This window comes from Phyllobates terribilis, unplaced genomic scaffold (assembly GCF_046119375.1).
Source record: "Phyllobates terribilis strain yellow unplaced genomic scaffold, ASM4611937v1 Scaffold_3__8_contigs__length_932513732, whole genome shotgun sequence".
Lineage (NCBI taxonomy): Eukaryota > Metazoa > Chordata > Amphibia > Anura > Dendrobatidae > Phyllobates > Phyllobates terribilis.
The window spans coordinates 378,954,084-378,976,549 of record NW_027362763.1 but is presented as its reverse complement, the minus strand read 5'-3'; the positions used below and the strand labels follow the sequence as shown (position 1 = coordinate 378,976,549).

The following is a 22,466-nucleotide window of genomic DNA, read 5'->3' as shown; positions in this document are numbered from 1 at the left end:
AGGGAGTGGAGTCAGTTCCCAAGTGTAGTTGCTGACACCAATCCTCCATTACTTTCTTAGAGCCGTTACCTTCCTCCGGGTGAGATGGAGGCAAGGGTTCCACAGACTGTATAGCGTTTTGGTTGATGGTATATAATTTTGCTAGCGTGGCATACCGGGGCAGGTACACTTCCCTCTCCCCGATATTGATTATGCGAACGGGCACCCTCCCATGGCGTACATTGACCACCCCCCGTACTGTCAAAATGGTGGGCCTACTGTCTGAGTAAACTGGTTCTACCATTGCCTGGTAATCTCTACCTCTCAGACCAATAGCTGCCTGGCACCAAATCATCATTTCGCTTTTTGGGGGCATGGCAATAGGGAAAGGGTCACACATTCTTACGCTACCAATCTCACCGCCGGAGAGTTCCACCTGTTGCCGTCGCATCAGTGCCCGGATCTCTTTCTGGAGCACTCGCTGCTCGCCGGAGCTGGCGTTCTTGGCAACCTGCTGTAGAAGGAAAATCACCTCTGCAAGACAATTCTCAATTACATTAGTTCCTAGAGTTATTTTTGGGTGGCTCTCATGTTTGTCAATGTCTACAATGATCAGTCCCTGTGCTGCCAGTTCGACTCTACCGATTTTGATGGTCACCTCTTTAAATCCGATCTGTGGCACGGGCTGGCCATTGCTGGCGATGATACTCAAGTCGTCGTCAGGGTAGCGGGTAATATCCGAGTCATTCCAGTACTGCTTAAAGAGCACGTACGGGATAGTGGTGACCTGTGACCCGGTGTCCAGTAGGGCACTCATGGGAATGCCATCCAGAACCACAGGCAAGACTGGACGTCCTCCCACATATCTGTCGCGCCAGTTCGATGGGCCTGGTGATCTTTTTCCTGGGGGTTGGCCCTCTACCCCAGGTTGTGCCCGTTTAAAGAACAGTACCTTTCCATATGTCCGGGTTGATTGCAGCGGCGGCAGATGGGTCGTCCGTCCTCGCTGTATCGGTCACTGGGTCTTCCTCTGGCCGGTGGGGTCCTCCTTGGTCGACGCCACGGGATGTCCTCCGGTCCGGATGCCAGCTGGATCTTCCCTGGGGTGGAAACCTGTAAAGACTGCACAGTTCGGGTTAGCGCAGCAACGCTCTTAGCTAGCTCTTGGACCTGATGGCGTAGGTCTGGAGCCGGGTCATTGTCCAAAGCCTGCGCATCAGCTCCCACAGGCCCTGCCGACAAGGGCGCCGCCTCCTGGTGGTAAGTGATAGCTGGGCGCCTGTGGGTCACAACGCCACCCGGTGCCGGTTCTCGGAGCACCCGGATGGCTCTGTCCTTGAACTGTGCAAAGTCCAGATGGGGATCCTGTAAGGCCATTGCCCGCAACTGGGTTCGGTGGGCATTGCAATATAAACCCTCTATAAATTGTTCAGTCAACAGCCTGTCCTCGTTTCCCACCCCATCAGGGTCGGTCTGCTTTATGGCCCTCAGGGCCTCTTGTAGGTTTAGTGCATAGTCCCTTATACTCTCATGCGCTCGCTGCTTGCACCCGTAGAATCTAAGCTTAATCTCGGCTGAGGTGCGGGTATCAAAGGTGTCCTTCAGCCGGGTTAGTATCCCTGCGACAGTCTTCCTCCCAGGTGGCCAGGATTTTACTTCCCTTTTGGCTGCCCCGGTTAGTTGGGCCACCAGGATGCTCACTTTTTGCTCTTCTGTGAGGGGGTACACCTGGAAGAGGCTATCCAGCTTTTCTCTAAAGTCATGCAGGGTATGTGACTCCCCTGAGTACTGGGGTAGCCAAGCTGCTCCCGGGATATAGGGCATGGTGAAGGGCATAACTGCAGCAGCGGTGGCGCTGGCGGGGGTTGAGGCAGTGAAGCTCTCCTCCGTATCCGACATCTTCCTCCCCCCTAGTGGACCGTGGCCTACCTTGCGATGATCCTGCTCCGTAGGCCGCGGTTCCGCAGTGGATCGTCAGGGTTGAGGACCTTCCGTCGCGCTCCGGTGACGTCGGCGTCTGCTGGGCTCCTTCCAGGACCTTACGCAACGTCCGGACGTGAGGCGGGGCTTCAGTTCTCGCGCGCTTTCGGAGTCCACGCCCCTCTTCTTCCCGCGCGGCGTCCTCAAGATGGCGTCCAATGGCGGGAAAACTCCACGGATGGCGGGAAGAAGGTCGAAGATGGCGCCGGATGGCGGGAAAACTTCGCGGATGGCGGGAAGAAGGTAGAAGATGGCGCCGGATGGCGGGAAACCTCCACGGATAGCGGGAATCTTCACCACTGGTAAGTTTGAACAGTCTTTGCTTTTCAGGCACGCAGTACCCGGTGGTTGCGGGTACGAAATCCTGCCGACTACGCCAAAGTTGACGCGCCCCTGGGCCTGTGTCGCGCTGCGATGCGCACGCGGGAGCTTACCCGGAGCCGGATCTCTTGAGGGTTGTAGTCTCGTGGCGGCGACCCGGTCCGTGCCCAGGGAGTCAAACTGAGCGGCGATGTACTAGCAGTAGATGGTTGGTGACTACGCCACCCGTTGAATGCAGCTATGGAGCTGCCGCTGCAGGGCAGACCGCTGAGGCCGGTGGAAGGATGGTGCAGCGTGGATGGTATAACCCCCAACGGGAGGGGTATGGCCTCAGGGCAGCCGACGTGGATGATGGGGGTAGCAGGAACCACTCAGAGACGGTGCGGTGTAGTTCAGGGTCTTTACTGGTGACAAAGAAAGACCCTCCCGGAGTACTTGCTAGTGATAGGGGCCTGGTCAGTCCTTGAGCAGATGGGATTTCCCCTGGCCAGGCGGAGTTGTAGGCCTTCCCAACTAACTGTACTCTTCTGGCTACCTTGCTAGAGGCGGGAATAAGTAGCCCACGTCCCTGAGTGTACCGTGTGGTGCTCACCCGTATGGCCGGTGACTCGGGGCCTTCTAATGGCTTCCGCTCCACGATGGCGGTGCTGGTCCCACGCGTGTGACCGTGCCTTCGGGCTTCTGGGCCAGAGGACCTGAAATCCTCTGCCGGACGGTTTCTGCTGCTGGGTAGGAGTTAGTCCCCACAGCCTCGGACTCCGGGTCCGGTTAGAAATCTTCTCAGTCAGGGCGAGCTCTGCAGCTGCCAGCCCCTGACTCGTTGTAACACTGCTCCCCACAGAGCTCCTGATGTTTCTTGCTATGCTGCTTCTCTTCTCTACTCTTGTTCTGTCTTTTTTCTCACTAACTCTGCCTCAGCCCCGGGTTTATATAGGGGAAGTCCTTCCCCTCCCAAGACTGGGCAGGAGGTGTGGCATGCACAGGATCCCTGACCAAAGGACCTCCCACCTGCTCTCAGACGTAATATCTCTATCACTGTGGCAACCAGACCCCTGGGGTGTCACATTAACTTATCCCACAGTCATATATAGATTCTCTACATTTTATTTGTTGTTCTTAATATTTGCTGACCACTATAAACGCATTTGAAGATACTTCTGAGCTCATACCCATGATACAGGCATAACCCAAGGAGTCATGTGCATGACCATATTATGGATCATTATTTTTAAAATCTGTAATACTATATACAGTAACACCCATAAAAATCTGTACACTCACAGTATACCTCTAATACACAAAGAATGGTGACATGTTTCACTGCATGCAGTTTAGAGACGATTGAATATGCCTAAAAACATATCAGTAGACTCCCTCAATTTCGGCCTAAAGAATCGATTCAGATCAAATATGTTCTATACTAATCGAATGAGCCCCAATTGCCATTAAAAAAATGCAGTTTATTAAGCACTAAGGTCTTCAAACCCCAATGCATATTAAATGGATGGGCCGGGAAGGGGCTTAAAACAATATATTTTCACACTCATGATGGTGATCATATACATATTCTGATATTATGACATGAGAATGTGCTTTGAGTGGAGCAGATGCCAGAGAAAAAAACTAACGCCAGAGGAAAGCAGCGGAGTGGTCATCTGAGAAAATCAGTGGAGGACCGTTGGTGACCTGAGGTAGCAGGGACAGATTGGTGGCTAGATGAGTATAATTTACTGTTCTTAAACACTTTTCTGGACTCATATGGTTCTAAGAAAATGGCGACCGGCAGCCATTTTGCTGGATTTATGCAAATCATTTTCCCAAAAGTTTGGATTCACTCGAATCAGAGAATTTTGAGGAATTCTAAAAGAATTTGATTGAATTTGCTCATCTCTAATTCTTTGTTATAAAAGCATTTATTTTGGAAGTCCAGCGGGTAAGGGAGAATATAGCCCCTTACAAACTTGTAAGTATACAGTATACTACCACACAAGAGTACTTAATGTTTATAGGCTGAAAAAAAAAGGAAGAGGAGAATATGTATTCCTGGAAGAATAGCTATTGAGGATTCAACTTTTAGAATGAAAAGCAGACAAGTCATAAAAAGCAGTAAAGCACATGCCCTTCAAGACATGTAAGTCATAAACAGCACAGGTTCTAATGAACTTAGGAAACGTTTGTTGAGTATTGATAATAATTTATAAAAGACTCTTTCCTTCCAGTTAAAGTAGATGTAAAAATAAACAATTTGGGCAGATCAGTTACAAATTAGTAATTATTGTTTAAGGTTAGTTTGGTAAAAATAAACAAATTTGGACAGATATATAAGAAATTAGTAAATATTGTAGCAGGTAAATCAGTAATACAGCACAAATAGAAATCTAAAAGTCCATAATGCAACTTATACTGAATCTGTAAGAAAAAAAATATGAACCTGTCTATTTCCTTGGGTATTATAAACATGCTTTTTCATACAAGCATGGCTTTTAATACAACTGGACAGAGAGTCCCTACAGGTCCACAATACCATGGACTTAAATATGGTCCCTTCAATATATGCTAGTTACTTGCTGATATAGAGGTAATTTACATGAGCAAAGCATTTAAATCATGCCTGGCAGGCTTACTGGAGTGGCAGCTACAGGGAGAAAATGAAGATATGATTTTCCCTGTCCTTGCAGCCGTTTGCATTTACTCATTGGGACACCACGGGGGGCTGTAACAACCATACCTTAAAGTGAGTGCACTGTGATCACGCCCCTGTTAATTGATTAACAGATTTCTATGAAGAAATGCACAGAGCAGGCTATTAATCAATTTACAATGGAGTGATTACAGCACACTCAATGTATAGTGAGTAGTGACTGTTATAGACCCCTGCACTGCCTCTATGACTGGAAGCAAGAAGCTTCAAGGGTAACACAAATTTATTTTTTCCCCGTAGCTACTGTTGCAGTAAGTCTGTCAGACATAATTTAAATACTAATAACCTAAACGCAAGCAAGTCACCGAAGGTGAAATGCAATCTCCAAATAACCAAACAAAAACCAAACAAAAGTCTGATAGGTATCATAAGGATAATCAAATAGATGATAATATAACAGAAGAAGATAAATAGATGCCCAAGACACATCGGAGATATGTATAAAATATTATAATTTTATTCACAAAAATATGTTACTCTATTTGAAACATCACATAATAGGTTACGGGAAAAGGACACCTAAAACAATAAGGGATACCTAAACGCAAGCAAGTCACCGAAGGTGAAATGCAATCTCCAAATAACCAAACAAAAACCAAACTAAAGTCTGATAGGTATCATAAGGATAATCAAATATGTGATAATTAGTGTTGAGCGATACCTTCCGATATCAGGAAATATCGTATCGGATTGGATCGGACCGATACCCAAAAAGTATCGGATATCGCCGATTCCGATACCGGAAACCAATGTAAGTCAATGGGACACAAATATCGGAATGAAAATAAACCCTTTCTTTCCTTGTCGGTTAATTCTACATGAAGTAAAACAACTAAGAATAATGTAGAATGTATTACGCGAAAAGCCGGCAATTCATCAGCGGCATACACCGGTACCCGACAATTTACAACAGAAAGAATAGAGCTTCACACATAGATTAGATAGATAGAAACATGTCAGTCACATATATATATGAAGTACAGTGACAGTGTTGCTTACTGTACTTGTCATTTAGTGTAAAGGATTTATTTAAAAAAATAATAGTGTTTTCATGCACCGTCTCTTTAAAAAAGCCGGCCGGCAATTCAGCAGCGATACCCGACAATTTAGAATAGAAGGAATAGAGAATCACACATAGATTAGATAGATAGAAACATGTCAGTCACATATATATGAAGTACAGTGACAGTGTTGATTACTGTACTTGTCATTTAGTGTTAAAATAAAGGATTTATTTAAAAAAAAATTGGCGTGGGGTTCCCCGTAATTTTAGGCTCTAGCGGAGGTTAATCAGACAGCTGGGGCAGATGTTTGAAGCCTGGGAAGGGGGTAATACCCACGGAGCGGAATACCTAGCCTTTACTAGCTATTAAAATGGGGGACCCCCCCAAAAAAATGACGCGGGGTCCCCCCTAATTTAATAGCTAGCAAAGGCTAGGCAGACAGCTAGGGGCTGATATTAATAGCCCAGGAAGGGTGCCATGAATATTGGCCCCCTCCCAGGCTAGAAACACCAGCCATCAGCCGCCCCAGAAATGGCGCAATTCTGGCACATAGCCTCGCTCTTCCCACTGCCCTGTAGCGGTGGCAGTGGGGTAATAGGGCTGGGGTTGATGTCAGCTTATAATGCCAGCCGACATCAAGCCCAGGTTAGTAATGGAGTGGCGTCTTTAAGACACCCCCATTACTAATGTGAAGTGCATGAGGTGAGTTCAGGTCCAATGAACTCAGCTGACCTCATGCACATCACTGACAGCGTGGGAAAATTCTCACGCTGAAGCGCTGAGTGCAGGAGAATTTTCCCACGCTGTCAGTGACCTGCATGAGGTGAGCCGAGTTCATTGGACATGACCTCGGCTCATCTTTATGCCGTCACAGCGAGACACTGAGGAGCGCAAGCATGTCTGCGCTTCTCAGTGTCTGCGGGATGACAGGTTGGATGGCAGTGTTCTGCTGCAGTCCAGCCTGTCATCTCGATGTAGCAGAGCTGAAGCTGTCGTGGGAACCATGGAAAGGTAAGGATGAGGTTGCTTTATTATTTTTCTTTTATTGCAGGAGATCGTTGGCTTCAGCTGGAATGGGCGTGATAGTAAGTATTGATTAATTTAGAACAATAAAGAATTGTGTGTTTATTTCAATTAAAGGACTTTTTTCTGGGCGTTGTGTTTTTTTTAAAAACTTTACTAGAAATTCATGGTGGTCATGTCTAATATTGGCGTGACCCCATGAATTTCGGGCTTAGGGACAGCTGATAATGCCAATCTGGCCCTAACCCCTTTATTACCCAGTGAGCCACCACACCAGGGCCCTGGATGAGTTGGGTACAGCGCCAGAAGATGGCGCTTCTATGAACGCGCCATTTTCCGGGGTGGCTGCGGGCTGCAATTTGCAGCGCGGGTGGCCCAGAAAGCTTGGGCCTCCCAGCGCTGCGAATTCCAGCCCCCAGCTGCCTAGTTGTACCTGGCTGGACACAAAAACAGGGCGAAGCCCCACGTCAATTTTTTTTTAATTATTTCAGGAAATAATTTAAAAAAAAGGGCTTCCCTATATTGTTGTGTCCGGCCAGGTACAAATAGGCAGCTGGTGGTTGGGGGCAGCCCGTTCCTGCCTGCTGTACCTGGCTGGACACAAATATAGTGCGAAGCCCCACGTCAATTTTTTTTAAATTATTTCATGAAATAATTTAAAAAAAAGGGCTTCCCTATATTGTTGTGACCGGCCAGGTATAAATAGGCAGCTGGGAGTTGGGGGCAGCCCGTTCCTGCCTGCTGTACCTGGCTGGCAGACAAAAATATGGCAAAGCCCACGTCAAAATTTTTGGTAAAAATTAATTAAAAAATAAATAATAATTTAGGGACTGCATCTTTATTAACCCCGCAAGTGTCATTTAGTGTTAAAATAAAGGATTTATTAAAAATAAAATTGGCGTGGGATCCCCCATAATTTTAGTCTCTAGCGGAGGTTAAGCAGATGGCTGGGGCAGATGTTTGAAGCCTGGGAAGGGGTTAATACCCACGGAGCTTCCCAGGCTACTAATATCAGCCCCCAGCTGAATACCTACCCTTTACTAGCTATTAAAATGGGAGACCTCCCCAAAAAATGATGTGGGGTCCCCCCTATTTTAATAGCTAGCAAAGGCTAGGCAGACAGCTGGGGGCTGATATTAATAGCCCAGGAAGGGTGCCATGAATATTGGCCCCCTCCCAGGCTAGAAACACCAGCCATCAACCGCCCCAAAAATGGCGGATTCCATAGGATGCGCCAATTCTGGCACTTAGCCACGCTCTTCCACTCTGCCCTGGTGCGGTGGCAGGGGGTAATAGTGGTGGGGTTCATGTCAGCGCCAGCTGCCATGAAGCCCAGGTTAGTAATGATGGGCGTCTATAAGACACCCCCATTACTAACCTACAAAGTGTTAAAAATAAAAAACACACTACACCCAGAAAAAAATAATTTATTTGAAATAAAACACACCATTTTATTTAATTCTTAGTTTACTAAAAAAAAAATAGTTACCTGTCCACGTTCCTGCGCTTATCTCTCATGCACAGCTGTCACATCTGGAGATGGTGACAGCTGTGCCTGGCTGCTGTAAGCTCACGCTGCCGGGAACACGTCCGCTCCCGGCAGCGGGAGCCCCTGACTGAGGTCACTGGAGTGCATTCAGTCAGCGCAGCTCCGGAGACCTCCTTTACGGCACTGCTGTACCGTGGGAATTTCTCCCGGTACAGCGGGGCCGTAATGCAGCTAACCGGAGCATCGCTGCCTGAACTCCGGCGAACCCGCTTATGCAATGACGGGGCTGCTTTACGGCCCCATCATTCTAGTGGCGGCAGCGGTTCAGAGCGGTCACATTCTATGTGGCTGCTCTAAACTGGAGATCATTGTGGGACACTCGTGGACTACTACGGAGGGGTAAGGATAAGGTTGTGGTTTATTATTTTATATTTTATTACAGGAGATCGATGGCTTCGGGGAATTAGGTGTCTAGGTGAGTATAGGTGTAGTTTTTTATTTTTTACTTTATTTTAGGTGGCGATCGGCCGGGACAGGTAATGTATAAACTAATTTATTGTAGGTAACCACTGGCCACCAATGACATGTATTTAAAATTTATTGGGGACTATGGGGCAGTTTAAATAGCAGGATCAGGCTGATGGGAACTACTGCTCCCATCGAGCTGATCCTGCTGGCACGAGTGGACGGGGGACAGACATAGGCCGATGGGAGTAGTAGTGTCTCATCGGCCTATGTTTGCCTGCACGCAGACACCGGCAGACATCGCACAGACATCGCACAGACACCGCGCACACCCGCACACACCCGCAGACATCGCACAGACACCGCGCACACCCGCACACATCGCACAGACACCCACACACACTAATCATGACGGGTCTGGGAGGTGAGGCTGACCTGTGCGACCGTGGGAAAGTTCATGTGAGTTCATGCAATGCAGTCAAGCATGAACTCACAAGAACCCTCCGAGGGCACCGCGGCTACTTCAAATGAACAGCTGATCGGCATCAGCGAATACCTCAGCTGTTCATTTGAAATAACCGGCGGGAAAGCGCAGCACAGAACGGGAAAGCCGGCGGTGAAGTCTTTTCACTGCCGGCTTCCCCGCCCAGGTCCTTCGCTCCCCCCTCCTTGGTGCTGCGCTCCCCGCCCGGTCCTAACTTACGATCGGGATGGGAGGTGGCGAGGGGAGCAGAGGATCGGGGTGGGAGGCTGCGGGGAAGCAGTGTGGGGCTGTGTGATTGTTTAAAAGCCGGCGGCTTTTTACCGCCCGCCGGCTTTTAAACAATCAGGAGAATTCTCTCACGCTGGGATGGCATTCTGATGACAGGCTGGATCGCAGCTGAGCACTGCCATCCAGCTTGTCATCCTTCAGAGACACTGCAGAGCGCAGGCATTATGGGAACTTCCGATTCCGGTATTCGATATTGTAAAAGAATTGGAATTAAGTATCGGAATTCCGATACCGCGAATATCGGCCGATACCCGATATTTCAGTATCGGAATGCTCAACACTAGTGATAATATAAGAGAAGAATATAAATAGATACCCAAGACACATCGGAGATGTGTATAAAATATTATAATTTTATTCACAAAAATATGTTACTCTATTTGAAACATCACATAATAGGTTACGGGAAAAGGGCAACTAAAACAATAAGGGATACAGGGTATATAATCCCAAGATAATACAGGCAAGATCGTAAACATAGCCCCAGGTCAATATAAATATTACACAGGTTATAATATAATAATATTCAGCTTGATTATCATAGTGAAAATCCAACCATAAGCAAATCAATCACATAGTAAACAGGATTTTTTTTTGTGATTAATGCACAATGATAAAGTTGAATATATTAGATGTCAATAGACATCAGTTAGATGTAAGAAAATGTTTGTGCTAAAGTAGTGCACATAAACTGATGACTAGTATCTAAATTGATCAGCTGATAAGAACACTATGACATACTAGCCAAAACTAGGCATAAAAATCTTAGGTCAAGATAAGAGACCAAGGACTAATGGTAATAATCAGCCTAACGTCTCGATTAATCATATAATATGCTAACCAATGAAGTAAGTATAAATACCTTGAGTCATGATAAGAAGATCAGGGGCTCGTGGTAACAGTCTGCCTAACGCCTCAGACAAAATTTAAATACTATTTAACTGTAGATTGCTATTATATTTGAAGGTAAATGATGTTTTTTGGAGTTGACATGTTTCCTTTAAGCAACTTTTAAGACTCTATTCACATTAGCTTAAAGAGAACCTGTCATGTCCTAGCTGCCCTCTAGACTGCCCACATAGCATTGTTAGTGATGCAATGTGCATCACTGACAAGCTGTTTTCATGAAACAGCAGCCATGCGGCCGGACATATATAAATGCGCCTGCGCCCCACAATATCAGCGCTTGCCGGGAGCAGGATTCAAATACATGGGCGGCGCCAGCAGTGAGTGAATGCTGCGTCTGCCCATGGCTTAATATGACAAGCATGCCCCTATGAATGAAAACGCAGGTAGGATCTAAGTATATTAGACGTTATAAAATCATTATAGCTGCACCAATTTTCATGAAAACAGCTTGTTAGTGATGCACATGGCATCACTAACAGGACTATGGGGGCAGTCTAGAGAGCAGCTAGGATGTGACAGGTTCCCTTTAAGTCAGTTTAACATGATGATATTTAAGTGATACGACCATATAATGTGTATGGTAGTTTTCTGGCTCTGCCATGACATGATATAAGAATAGGTAAAGTTAATCATCAAATCATTTTGTTCTCTGGGAGATAAGCTACAGAGCTGTTGAGCTGTCAGACAACATCTTTCCTTGCTCTCCTCTTTAAAAACTGTACTAAAATATTATATGAAAAGAATAGTACTCACACATATTTATTACTATTGGGAGCAATAAATGGAAACAAACAACTAGCTAATTTTTGTATCCTATATATATTATTCTTACCGTGTTTGGAGTAAAGTCAAAAGAATAATCCCAGAAATAAGTATTATACCAGAAGTGTAAGCAATTATATAAATCACTGCATCTAAAAGACAAAACATCTCTGACTGGTTAATAAATACATGTATTATTTCGAAGTGTTACTCATTTGTTACCAAAATATTGCTTTTTATTTATTTCCTTTATGTATAGTGAAATTTAACAGAAATTTGCACAAACAATCTTTGTTCCTGAGAGAGCAGTATTATCTTCCATCTACAGTAAATACAGTAAAGTCAAATTTCATATCTCTCATTTTTCAAGAATCTTTATTTTTCTCTTCACAATGCTGCAGGACTTCCAGCTCTTTTAAGACTTGGGACTGTACTGCACCAGTGTGTGGAAGGTACCGGCGTCACGACGTCACGGTATGCGCCATGAACTTGCGTGCGCATACCTATAACTGTCTTGGCCCTCAGAGTCAGAAGTTCTAGCCTAGTGTGAAGAAGTCGGGGGATTCAGCTCAGGTGTGGCACTCCATGTAAATAGACACAGAAAAAAGACATAATCTGCCACAAAATACGTCATTACTCACCAGTATGAAATGTATGTGGACTGGTGCTTATAATTTGCTCCTCTTGTGAATCACTGTACGATGCATGAATATTTATTGCAGTAAGTCTTTCTGTTTTTTCAAGAGATTAGATAAAATAATCAGTAAAGTGTCTCTATGGTGACTGCATTCTGTTGAAAACTAAACATACAATTAATCTTAAAATATAAATAAAAACGTAACAGATATCTCTTTTAAATACACCGATCAACAAATGGATAATAATGTTTTGAACTTTTGACTTTCAGGCTCCATATCTCACTATCCGCTACTGCTTCGAATTTTAGACCACCATCATTTTATAGACAATCATCGTGTCTATCTCTTACGTAAATTTGACTTGCAACAATTTAGCATATGATTAGTTATGCAGATGTTTATCATGTTACTGCAATATTACTGTTTTGCTCCTGGTGGAGGAAAAATCTTTTTTTTCCTGTATACTGCAAATTACAACCTGTTATCAAATTCCCTAATAGTTCAGTGGGTTATTAGGTGGATTCCCAAGCAAACGTCACTGGTTCAAATGAGCCATGAAGAAGATTTCCCAAGAAAACAGAAACAGCATCATCCAGCTTATTGATGGTTGTCTTTTGGCCAAGAAAATTGCCAAACTGCATCATATGGTTGCCATCACATTTGGAAGAATTCAAAATGAATTCCGTTCATCCAATCTAATGCCAAAAGGTGGACGTCCAGGCAAAATATTGAAGTCAACAAATCAGCTCATCACATGGTCTATCAGTTACGGTGCGACAAACAAGGCAGTGGAGGTGGCTCATATGCTTTGTAATAGTAAATTCGCAAACATCCATTCAAGCACCATGCGATGCACGATATACGTACAAGTCTTGGATGGTGGCCTCAAAAAAGGTGAAGCCACTTCAACTTCAATATTGACATTATAAGAGTCAGCTTTAGTTTGCAAAACAGTACAAAAAGTTGAAAGCAGAAGATTGGAAACAAGTAATTTGGAGCAATGAGATGAAAGTCAATAGACTAGGCTCTGATAGGTACAAATGAGTCTGGAAGAAACAAGGAAAAAAGGGCTAACAGATAGAGAAATTGAAGGAAATGTCAAGCTCAGTGGAGGAAGCCTGATGATATGGGGTTGTTTCATAGCCAAATGCGTTGGATACATGACAAGAATTGATGGTGGTCTCAATGCTGAGCTATACGTTAGTATGCTACAAGATGAGTTGCTTCATACACTCTGGTACTATGGGTATGAAAATGACAACATAGTGTTCGAGCAGGACAATGACCCAAAGCATAAGTCAAGATTGGTGAAGAAACGGTTCAATGACAATGAAGTAGAGGTGCTGGATTGGCTTCCCCAGTCACCAGACCTCAACCCAATCAAACACTTGTGGGTAGAGTTGAAGAAAAAGCTGCATACATACACAAGTGAGTCGAACAATATGCACCAATTTTGTGTACATTTAGAAGAGATCTGGGCTCAGATTTCGGTCGAGAAATGCTTGAATCTGATCGAGAGTATGACCAGAGGAATCAGGCAGTGTTGAAAAACAAAAGTGGATTTACAAAATGCTAACAAAAGAATACAAATTTAATTTTAGATTTTTAGGAGCAAAACAGTAACATTGCAGTGACATGACAAGAATTTGCATAACTAATCATATGCTAAATAGTTGCAAGTCACATTTATGTATGAGAAAGCTAAGAAGCAGCAGTGAATGATGAGATATGGAGCCTGAAATTCAAAAGTTAAAAATATTGTTACCCTTTTGCTCGTCGGTGTAATGCACTTAAAACTTATTTTACCAAGAAAACTGTCCTTGTTAAAATGTCTTAGCTAGGCTTTATGTCATATTCAGATTCATGACTTAGGCTATATCTAAATACCCTGACCTAAGAAGTGTGTTTTTTATGGCACAAACACTGAAACCCAGCACAATGGAAATAAACATCATAAGTCCTTTTATTTCCAGTAGTGTGAAAAAGTGTTTGCCCCCTTCCTGATTTAACATTCTTTTGCATGTTAGTCACACTTAAATGTTTCAGATCACAAAACAAATTTAAATATTAGACAAAGATAACACAAGTAAACACAAAATGCATTTTTTAAATGAAGGGCTTCATAATTAAAGGAAAAAGAAGTCCAAACCTACAAGGCCCTATGTGAAAAAGTGATTTCCCCCTAAACCTAATAACTGGTTGGGCCACCCTTAGCAGTAACAACTGCAATCAAGCATTTGCGATAACTGGCAATGAGTCTTTTTCAACTCTCTGGAGGAATTGTGTTCCACTCATCTATGCAAGATTGTTGTAATTCTGACACATTGGAGGGTTTCCAAGCATGAACCGCCTCTTTAAGGTCATGTAAAAAAAAAATTGCCCAAAAAATGTCCACCATTGTTTTTCACAAAGCAGTCAATTTCATCAGTGAGAAAAGGCTCAAATGATCTTGGGCACAGCCACAAGGGTTTCAGAGTTTCAGAGTAATGAACTGTAGCTATTACATTACATTGTATACTACAGTCAATGAGGAGGAACAATAATAGCATGCATAAAAGCAGAAGTAGAGAATTGAGCAGCAATTTTGTGATGAATCTGAATAGTGAAAGGACTCCACAGCTCACAGCATAATAGTAGGGATAATGAGAGAAAACATTAAAACACTGAATAAATATTATAAATAGTGTGTTTAACAGGACAACAGAGAAAAACAGCTACCATCTGTTTACATAAACCATAGAGTGGGAAAATAAACAATTCAGAAATCACATTGTATGATTTTTACATAATTAATTAGTATTTTATTGCTTGAAATAAGTAGTTGATATAATAGAAAAACATGACTTACAATTTGGTGCAGAAACCTTTGTTTGCAAATACAGAGGTCAGATGTTTCCTGTAGTTCTTGACCAAGTTTGCACACACTGCAGCAGGGATTTTGACCCACACCTCCATACAGATCTTCTCCAGCTCTTTCAGGTTTTGGGGCTATCGCTGGGCAACATTGAGTTTCAGCTCCCTCCAAAGATTTTCTATTGGGTTCAGGTCTGGAGACACTCCAGGACCTTGAAATGTTTCTTATGAAGCCATTTTTTAGTTGCCTTGGCTGTGTGTTTCAGGTCATTGTCATGCTGGAAGAGCCAGCCACGACCCATCTCCAATGCACTTACTGAGGGAAGGAGGTTGTTGGCCAAAATCCCACAATACATGATCCCATCTATCCTCCCTTCAATATGGTGAAGTCGATCTGTACCCTTTGCAGAAAAGCACCCCAAAGTATGATGTTTCCCCCACCATGCTCTATAGTTGGGACGGGATGGTGTTCTTCAAGTTGTACTCATCCTTCTTCTTCCTCCAAACATATTGAGTGGAGTTCATACCAAAAAGTTCTATTTTGGCCTCATCTGACCACATGACCTTCTTCCATGCCTCCTCTTTATCATCCAGATGGTCATTGGCGAACTTCAAATGGGCCTGGACATGTGATGGCATGCGCAGGGGGACCTTGCGTTCACTGCATGAGTTTAATCCATGACGGCGTAGTGTGTTATTAACGATAATGTTTGAGACTGTGGTCCCAGCTCTTTTCAGGTCATTCACCAGATCCTCCCATGTAGTTCTGGGCTGATTCTTGACCTTTCTCAGAATCATCCTTACCCCACAAGGCGAGATGTTGCATGGAGCCCTAGACCGAGGAAGATTGACAGTCATCTTGTGTTTTTTCCATTTTCTAATAATTGCGCCTACAGTTGTTGCCTTTTCAACAAGCTGCTTGCCTATTGTTCTGTAGCCCATTACAGCCTTGTGCAGGTCTACAATTTTGTCCCCAGTGTCCTTAGACAGCTCTTTGGTCTTGGCCATGGTAGAGAGGTTGGAGTGTGATTTATTGAGTGTGTGGACAGGTATATGCTACACAGGTAATGAGTTCAAACAGGTGCAATTAATAGAGGTAATGAGTTCAGAGTAGAAGGGCTGTAAGAGCCAGAATTCTTGCTGGTTGGTAGGTGATCAAATATTTATTTGCTGCAATAAAATGCAATTTAATAATTTAAGTAATTATACAATGTGATTTTCTGTATTTTTTTTAGATTTTTAGATTCTGTCTTTCACAGTTGAAGTGAACCTATGATAAAAATTACAGACCTCTCCATTCTTTGTTGGCGGGAAAACTTGCAAAATCGGTAGTGTATCAAATACTTATGACGTGCCCCCTGGGGCCGTGGTGTACTCGGTAACCGAGCCGGTCGGTTCTATTGGGGTAGTCACGGTGGTGTGACCCAGTCCGTTGCCCAGGGCGGTCAATAAATAAAGAAAAGAGTGGAATAAAGTTTTAGGGATAAAGTTTTGTGACACCACCCGTGGTATGCGGCTGTAGGTGGCCGCCGCTGCTGTTCAGATTCACTGGGGCCATTGGTGATGCAGCAGAGATGGTTCAGCTCTCCACGGGTAGAGCTAGGCCTCAGGGCAGTTAAATAGGTAAATTTTAGATGTTAGTGTAGTGCAAGGCAGGTGACGCAGCAATTAAGTCAAGGACATAGCAGGGTGCAGTCTTCAAGTTTTTACTCACAGTTCTTACGGTGCTCCAGGTTACAACTGCTAGCTATGTTATAACAGCCCACCGAGTCCTGTGTCCAGTCAACTCTTGGATAACTTGGGTGCACTTGATCGGGACCCCCTTCCTGTGTATCTTCTCTGGTCATCTCTCTGTGCTGGCTCTCGCCCTCCTGCCCTGTGCCTCACACACAGTGTCCCGAGCCAGTGGCCACGGGCCTTGTTGGGCGACGTCCTCTCTGTCCCCTTGGTCCTATATGGCCACCTCTTCAGCGAATGTGTGTGGTTTTGGCTATGGTTTGCTAGCTGAGTCTTGCAGTCCTCCACTAGTCTGCGTGAACTCGGGTGGACTCCGCACTTCCCATGCCCCTAAGATCCTTTCTCTGTCTCTGGAGCCCTTCTCTGACTCCCTCGCTCCTCTTGTTCTTTTTCTTACTGGGCCCCTCTGACTGGACCTCACTCCTCAACGGTCCTCACTCACTGCGCTCTTACTCCTAGGACCCTTTCTCTCTTCATTCCCTGTCACAGAGTCCTGTCACCAACTGCTCTGACTGACTAACTGACTGACCCCTTCTAGATGTTTCTACCCTTCTTTTATACTCTTCTTTCGATACTCCCCTAAACTACTTCCTCCACCCACCTCCTCTATTTAGTTGCACCTTCCAGACAGGGACCGGGTCTGTGCTCTCCCTTAGGAGCAATCTGGACCCTCCCTCAGGAGTGAGGAAGTGTTGGATGTGAGTGGTTGGGTCCCGGGTAGTGCTCCCTCCTTACCTGAGAGTGGGGTACCACACCTCTGGCTGAGATACAGTACCTCTGTGGCAACTGGACCCGCAGGGGTGCCACATTTATTTTCTCCACTGTATATGTTAAAGTCACTTTGACATTACTATGGCTGCATTTGTGTTAAAGCTCATGAAAAGGGTTAGATATAATCCTAGAATAAAACACAGTGTTATACATGTTGTGCCATAAATGTCACTTTTAAGGCATTGTAATTCTTACAATTTATGGCAAATTCATTCACTGTGGATTGTATTTTTGGGAAAAATTTGTTAAAGATGGCAAACTTGAATTTCACAAGATTCGCTCATCTCTAGTTGTCATTAATCACAGATAAAATTCCTGGCATTCTATTCTTCTCTTATTAACATAGGCTATTGTTTTTTCTTTTCTTTTTTTGTGACAGAGAATTTTCTGTTTACTTTTTTATTAAAACAGTGTGGTAATTTTTGTATTTCATTGTAGGATAAATTACTCTCTATATTGGCTGTATGTGCCGTTTGATAAAAAAAATGCTACAAAGCAATCTGCTTTCCAACTTACTTAAACAGGATTTGCTGTGCAAAATGTGAGAGAACAATTCACACAAATGTTGTTCCTCATAGAAAAGTCCACTGTTGCACGTGCATGGAATTTGAAGCTTTGTCCCAAGAGTACGGATATATGCAGCACGGCATTCATCACTTCCAGAACATGTCATGTCTTCTTTGTGTAACCCAAGCAAACAGCTCTTATTATTGCGACATCTGCTTACAGGTTCCCAACATTTCGATTGATATATCCCATATCGTTCTCTGTAAAAATTCAAAAGCATGCTAATTTAGCAAACTAATAAAAGCTGCTGAAAGCAAAAATATGTTCTATTTGATATATTTCTACACCGAAATGTAATCAGTAGAATTTATTTAAAAATGATACCTTACTACACAGTATTTTATCATGTTGGAAATGTCAATAGAGTTACAGTAAGATGAAGCAAAATATTCTGCATATACAGTATATTAGCATACTCAAAAATAAGAAACAAAAATCAAAAAATAAAAGACTATATAAACAAAGTTTTATTACTTTTTCTTGATCTAATATTATATATTTTTTTCTATAAAAAGTTGAAACTGAACTTTAGATTAAAGGGACTGTTCACTACTCGGACAAAGTCTTCTCATTCCTTATGCTTCCCCCAGTAAAATAATAACACTTATACTCACCTCCAGTGTCAGCACCTTCTAAGTGGTGTCTGCACTGGCTCTCATGGAAATCGTATGACATTGTTATGTCACGAGATCCCTGGCTTCACTCTCCTCTCCTGCGGACATAATTGATAGATGGAGGAAGTGAGATGGCAGTAGTAGCTCTCACTTCCTATGGATGTCTTGATTTGTCTAAAGGAGGAGAGAGTGAATCCAGCGCTGATAGGCTGAAGGGATCTCTTGATATAACAATGTCACATGAGCCCTGGGAGAGCCAGTGCTGACACTGCTGGAATGGCACCAGAACCAGAGGTGAGTATAAGTGTTATTATTATACTGGTGGGAAACATGGGGATTCAGGACGGTTTGTCCGAGTAGTGAACAACCCCTTTAATTTACTTCCTATTGGTTATAGAAATTCAGCTTACAGTGCTATACAGAGATTTTCAACATTTATATCAGACTCTGTCATCAGTTGGGTTGACTATCTATTACATTCACTCACCAATTGCTTAGGAAATCAAATCTGATATATGGAAGGAAGGATCAATCTGCTCATCTATACATGGGACCCAAATGCATCGACTTAAAAATGTTAAACACTTAGCATAATTGAGTGACGTTGGTCACATAAAGTAGCCTATAGCTCCTTTTTCCCTCCTGTGCTTTACAATCTGTATGTTTTCAGAAAATGATTTTGCATTTGACTGAAATGTCACAGACTTGAGAAATTATGCTATTTTCATTGGAAACTACACTTTTGGAGTGCCAAGTTTTTCTTCACAATAAATGCTAAGTCAAGCTTTCTTATATAACATGCAAATAACCTTTTCTGAGGGGAAAAGGACAGGAACTCTAGTGTCACTTATAGGGGGTTGCAATCCAAAAAGTCAATGTCAACCTTTTAAAGTCCTTTGCCACATGACTTAAGATAAGAAGCGAGACCAGAAACTTAATTTGCAGACATGTGTTTTGGGGTGTTTTCCCATCATCAGTGAAAAGCATGAAGATTGCTTTGAGTGTGTGACAGAGTGTATAAGGGATAACTTTTCAATTTGTGTAGAATGTAAATCAGCATAAGAAAATTGATAGGCCATGCAATTCTCCACTAGAAATTTAAATATGCAACTTGCCTCTTCAGAGAGGAAGATGACAGTAACTCCAGTGTCACCTGTTAGAGGTATCAATTCTAAAGGTCATTATTGACCCTTTATTAGGCCTTGTCACATGGTAAGAATAGGATAAGAAGCCTAATCAGAAACTCCTTTTGCATGCATATATTTCAGAGTGTTTGCCCCTCATCAGTGGCTGGTTTGGCCATGTCTCTCATGTCTGCTAATTAAGTTTCTGTTTTGACATTTTACCCTAAATCATGTGGCAAGGTCCTTCATGAATGCGAGAAATACCACTTAGGAGGTGTCTGACTGACTTAGATTTATTTTGTAGTAAGACAATGATGCCGAACATACAGCCAATGCCATGAAGAATTATCTTCAACTTAAAGAAGGACAAGGAGCCCTGGAGGTGATGATATGGCCTCCACAGCGCCCTGTTTTCAACATCTAGTCTTTCTGGGATTACATGAAGAGACAGAAGGTTTGGCGCAGGCTTACATCCACAGACGATCTGTGGTTCATTTCCCAAGATGTTTGGAACAACTTCCCTGTCGAGTTTTCTTCAAAAACTGTGTGCAAATTATAACTAGAAGAATTTATCCTTTGATGCTGTTTTAAAGAAAAAGGACAATCCCTAGTGATGAGCGAGGATACTCGCAAGTACTCGGTACTCGCCCGAGCATCTCAGTACTCGAGATGCTCAGAGCTCGCTGAGTACTTGCGAGATGCTCGGGCAGGTGCTCGGGTCCCCTCCCTGCATGTTTGGCGCTCATTAGAGTGCAAATCAACATGCAGGGATTGTCTGCCACTCATTGTAATGCCGCAGCCATGGTGGTTGTGGCATTACAGTGATTGGCTGGCCGCACAGCATCAGGTTTATATCAGACCTGGCGCCACTGTGCTCATCACAGTCACTCCGGAATCAGGCAGAGTAGGGAGAGGTGCTGCTGACCTAGGGAGAAATTTGCTTGGGTATTAAGTAGTGCAGGGAGAAAACACGTACATTACACATATCCATCTCAACAAACAGTCCTTCTGAGGACTAATCCATCTGCAGAGATGTCAGACAGGCAGTGTATATAGGAAGGCAGACAGTGTATATAGCAGACTGCAGTGCATATAGCACAAGAGGCTCCATTCCAGTTCTGCCTTCTGCTGCTGTTAGATATTTCTAGACATAGGCCCAGGTCTCAGGGACCAGGAATAATTTTTTGGGGATCTTAATCCTCATTATTTGCTTCAAAAGCAATCCAGAGAACACCGTTTTTCTGCGCCATTTGCTTATTGGCACTGCAGAATACAGCCAGGTCCTTTCCATATTACAGTGCTAAAACTCCAGCTATTTAAAACGGTGTTTTCTCCGTCACACGGATCACATATACGTTTTCAGTAGATCGGTTCGATAAATTCCGGTTTGTATATCGCGGCGCTTCCAAATAGGGCCCAGTGGATATTTACATTCAGGATTTATTGATTAAAATATAAAATATAAAAAATAGCAATGTACAACGCGTTTCTACTCATTACAGGGTCTTCATCAGGTACAATTTCGTAGTCATGCTTATGAAAAGTCTCTTCATTATATAAAGCACTGATCAGGTTCATCAGGGTCGTGGACCGCCCAGTTAATTAATCATGTTAATTGAGTTGATTTATGCATGTGATTAGTTATGCAATCTAAGGTTGTCTCTACTAGAGTAAAATCAAATAAAAATACAACAACAACTACAATAAAAATGCAACAACAACAAAAAAAAAAAAAAAAACACACAAAAATACTTTCTTAAATGATTAAGAAGAAATAAAAACCTGTTTTTGGTTAAAATGTTTAAAAGAATGTACCCCAAAAAACTAATTTCAGCAGCATATGAAACCAACAGAAAAAAGACACAGAAGGATTGCCTTTTGGCAATGAAAAATAAGTCAAATAAGACAGAAAAAATTAAGGAAAAGAGCAAGGAACACAAATTAGAAACAGATACCACCTTAAAATTCCCCAATGACAGTACAAGGTTCACAAAAAATCCTTTACAACCTAATAAATGGAGATTTAACTTCATCACAGCGTATAATAAGGAAAATTTAAATGTCAGAAAAATACTCAGTAAATATTGGTATATTCTGCAACAAGATCCTCTTCTAAGAGAATCCCTACCTGAAAGACCAGGGATCACCTTTAGAAGAGGAAAAACCATCAGGAATTTGATAGCTCCAAGCCGACTTAAAAACATCCCCACTTTATCTGAGCGAAAAAGATTCAATACAACCAAATCAGTGGGAGTATTCAAATGCAGAAAGAAACTTTGCAACTGTTGCAGATGTATATCACACGGCTGCAAAGAGATTATTTGTCATAGTACAGGTGAAAAATTTCCAATTCGCCAGTATCTCACCTGTCAAACAGACTACGTTATATACGTTATTACTTGCAAATGCGGTTTACAATACGTCGGTCGTACCATAAGAAAAGTGCAAAACCGCCTTAGTGGACACCGTCACAATGCCAAAATAGGGCTTTTAACACATAGCCTATCACGCCATCTACTGCAGAATCACGGGGGGAAATTTGAAGTTCAAATAACCCCCGTAGAATCCATACCAGTTTCCACCCAGAATAGAATTCAAACATTGAATAGAAAGGAATCCTTCTGGATTTATCGCATGCGGTGTCTACAGCCAGAGGGATTAAATGACAGAATTGAATATATTTGATAGAAAAACAAAGTTGAACAGGCAGAACCACACGGAGTTCACTTTACATTAGAGGACCTTGAATATATTAAC

The 22,466-nt window shown here is 43.1% G+C and overlaps 1 protein-coding gene across 1 annotated transcript in view; it reads right to left on the bottom strand.

Annotated features, from left to right (window-relative positions):
- Window positions 1-22,466, bottom strand: part of GFRAL (GDNF family receptor alpha like) — a 199,403-nt gene that overhangs the window by 12,741 nt on the left and 164,196 nt on the right. Inside the window, exons 7-9 of the mRNA XM_073675429.1 lie at window positions 17,921-18,171; window positions 12,047-12,136; window positions 11,476-11,557 (exon numbers count right to left, since the gene is read on the bottom strand). Of these exons, the coding sequence (XP_073531530.1) occupies window positions 11,476-11,557; window positions 12,047-12,136; window positions 17,921-18,171 (423 nt within the window). The remainder of the gene's footprint in view (window positions 1-11,475; window positions 11,558-12,046; window positions 12,137-17,920; window positions 18,172-22,466) is intronic.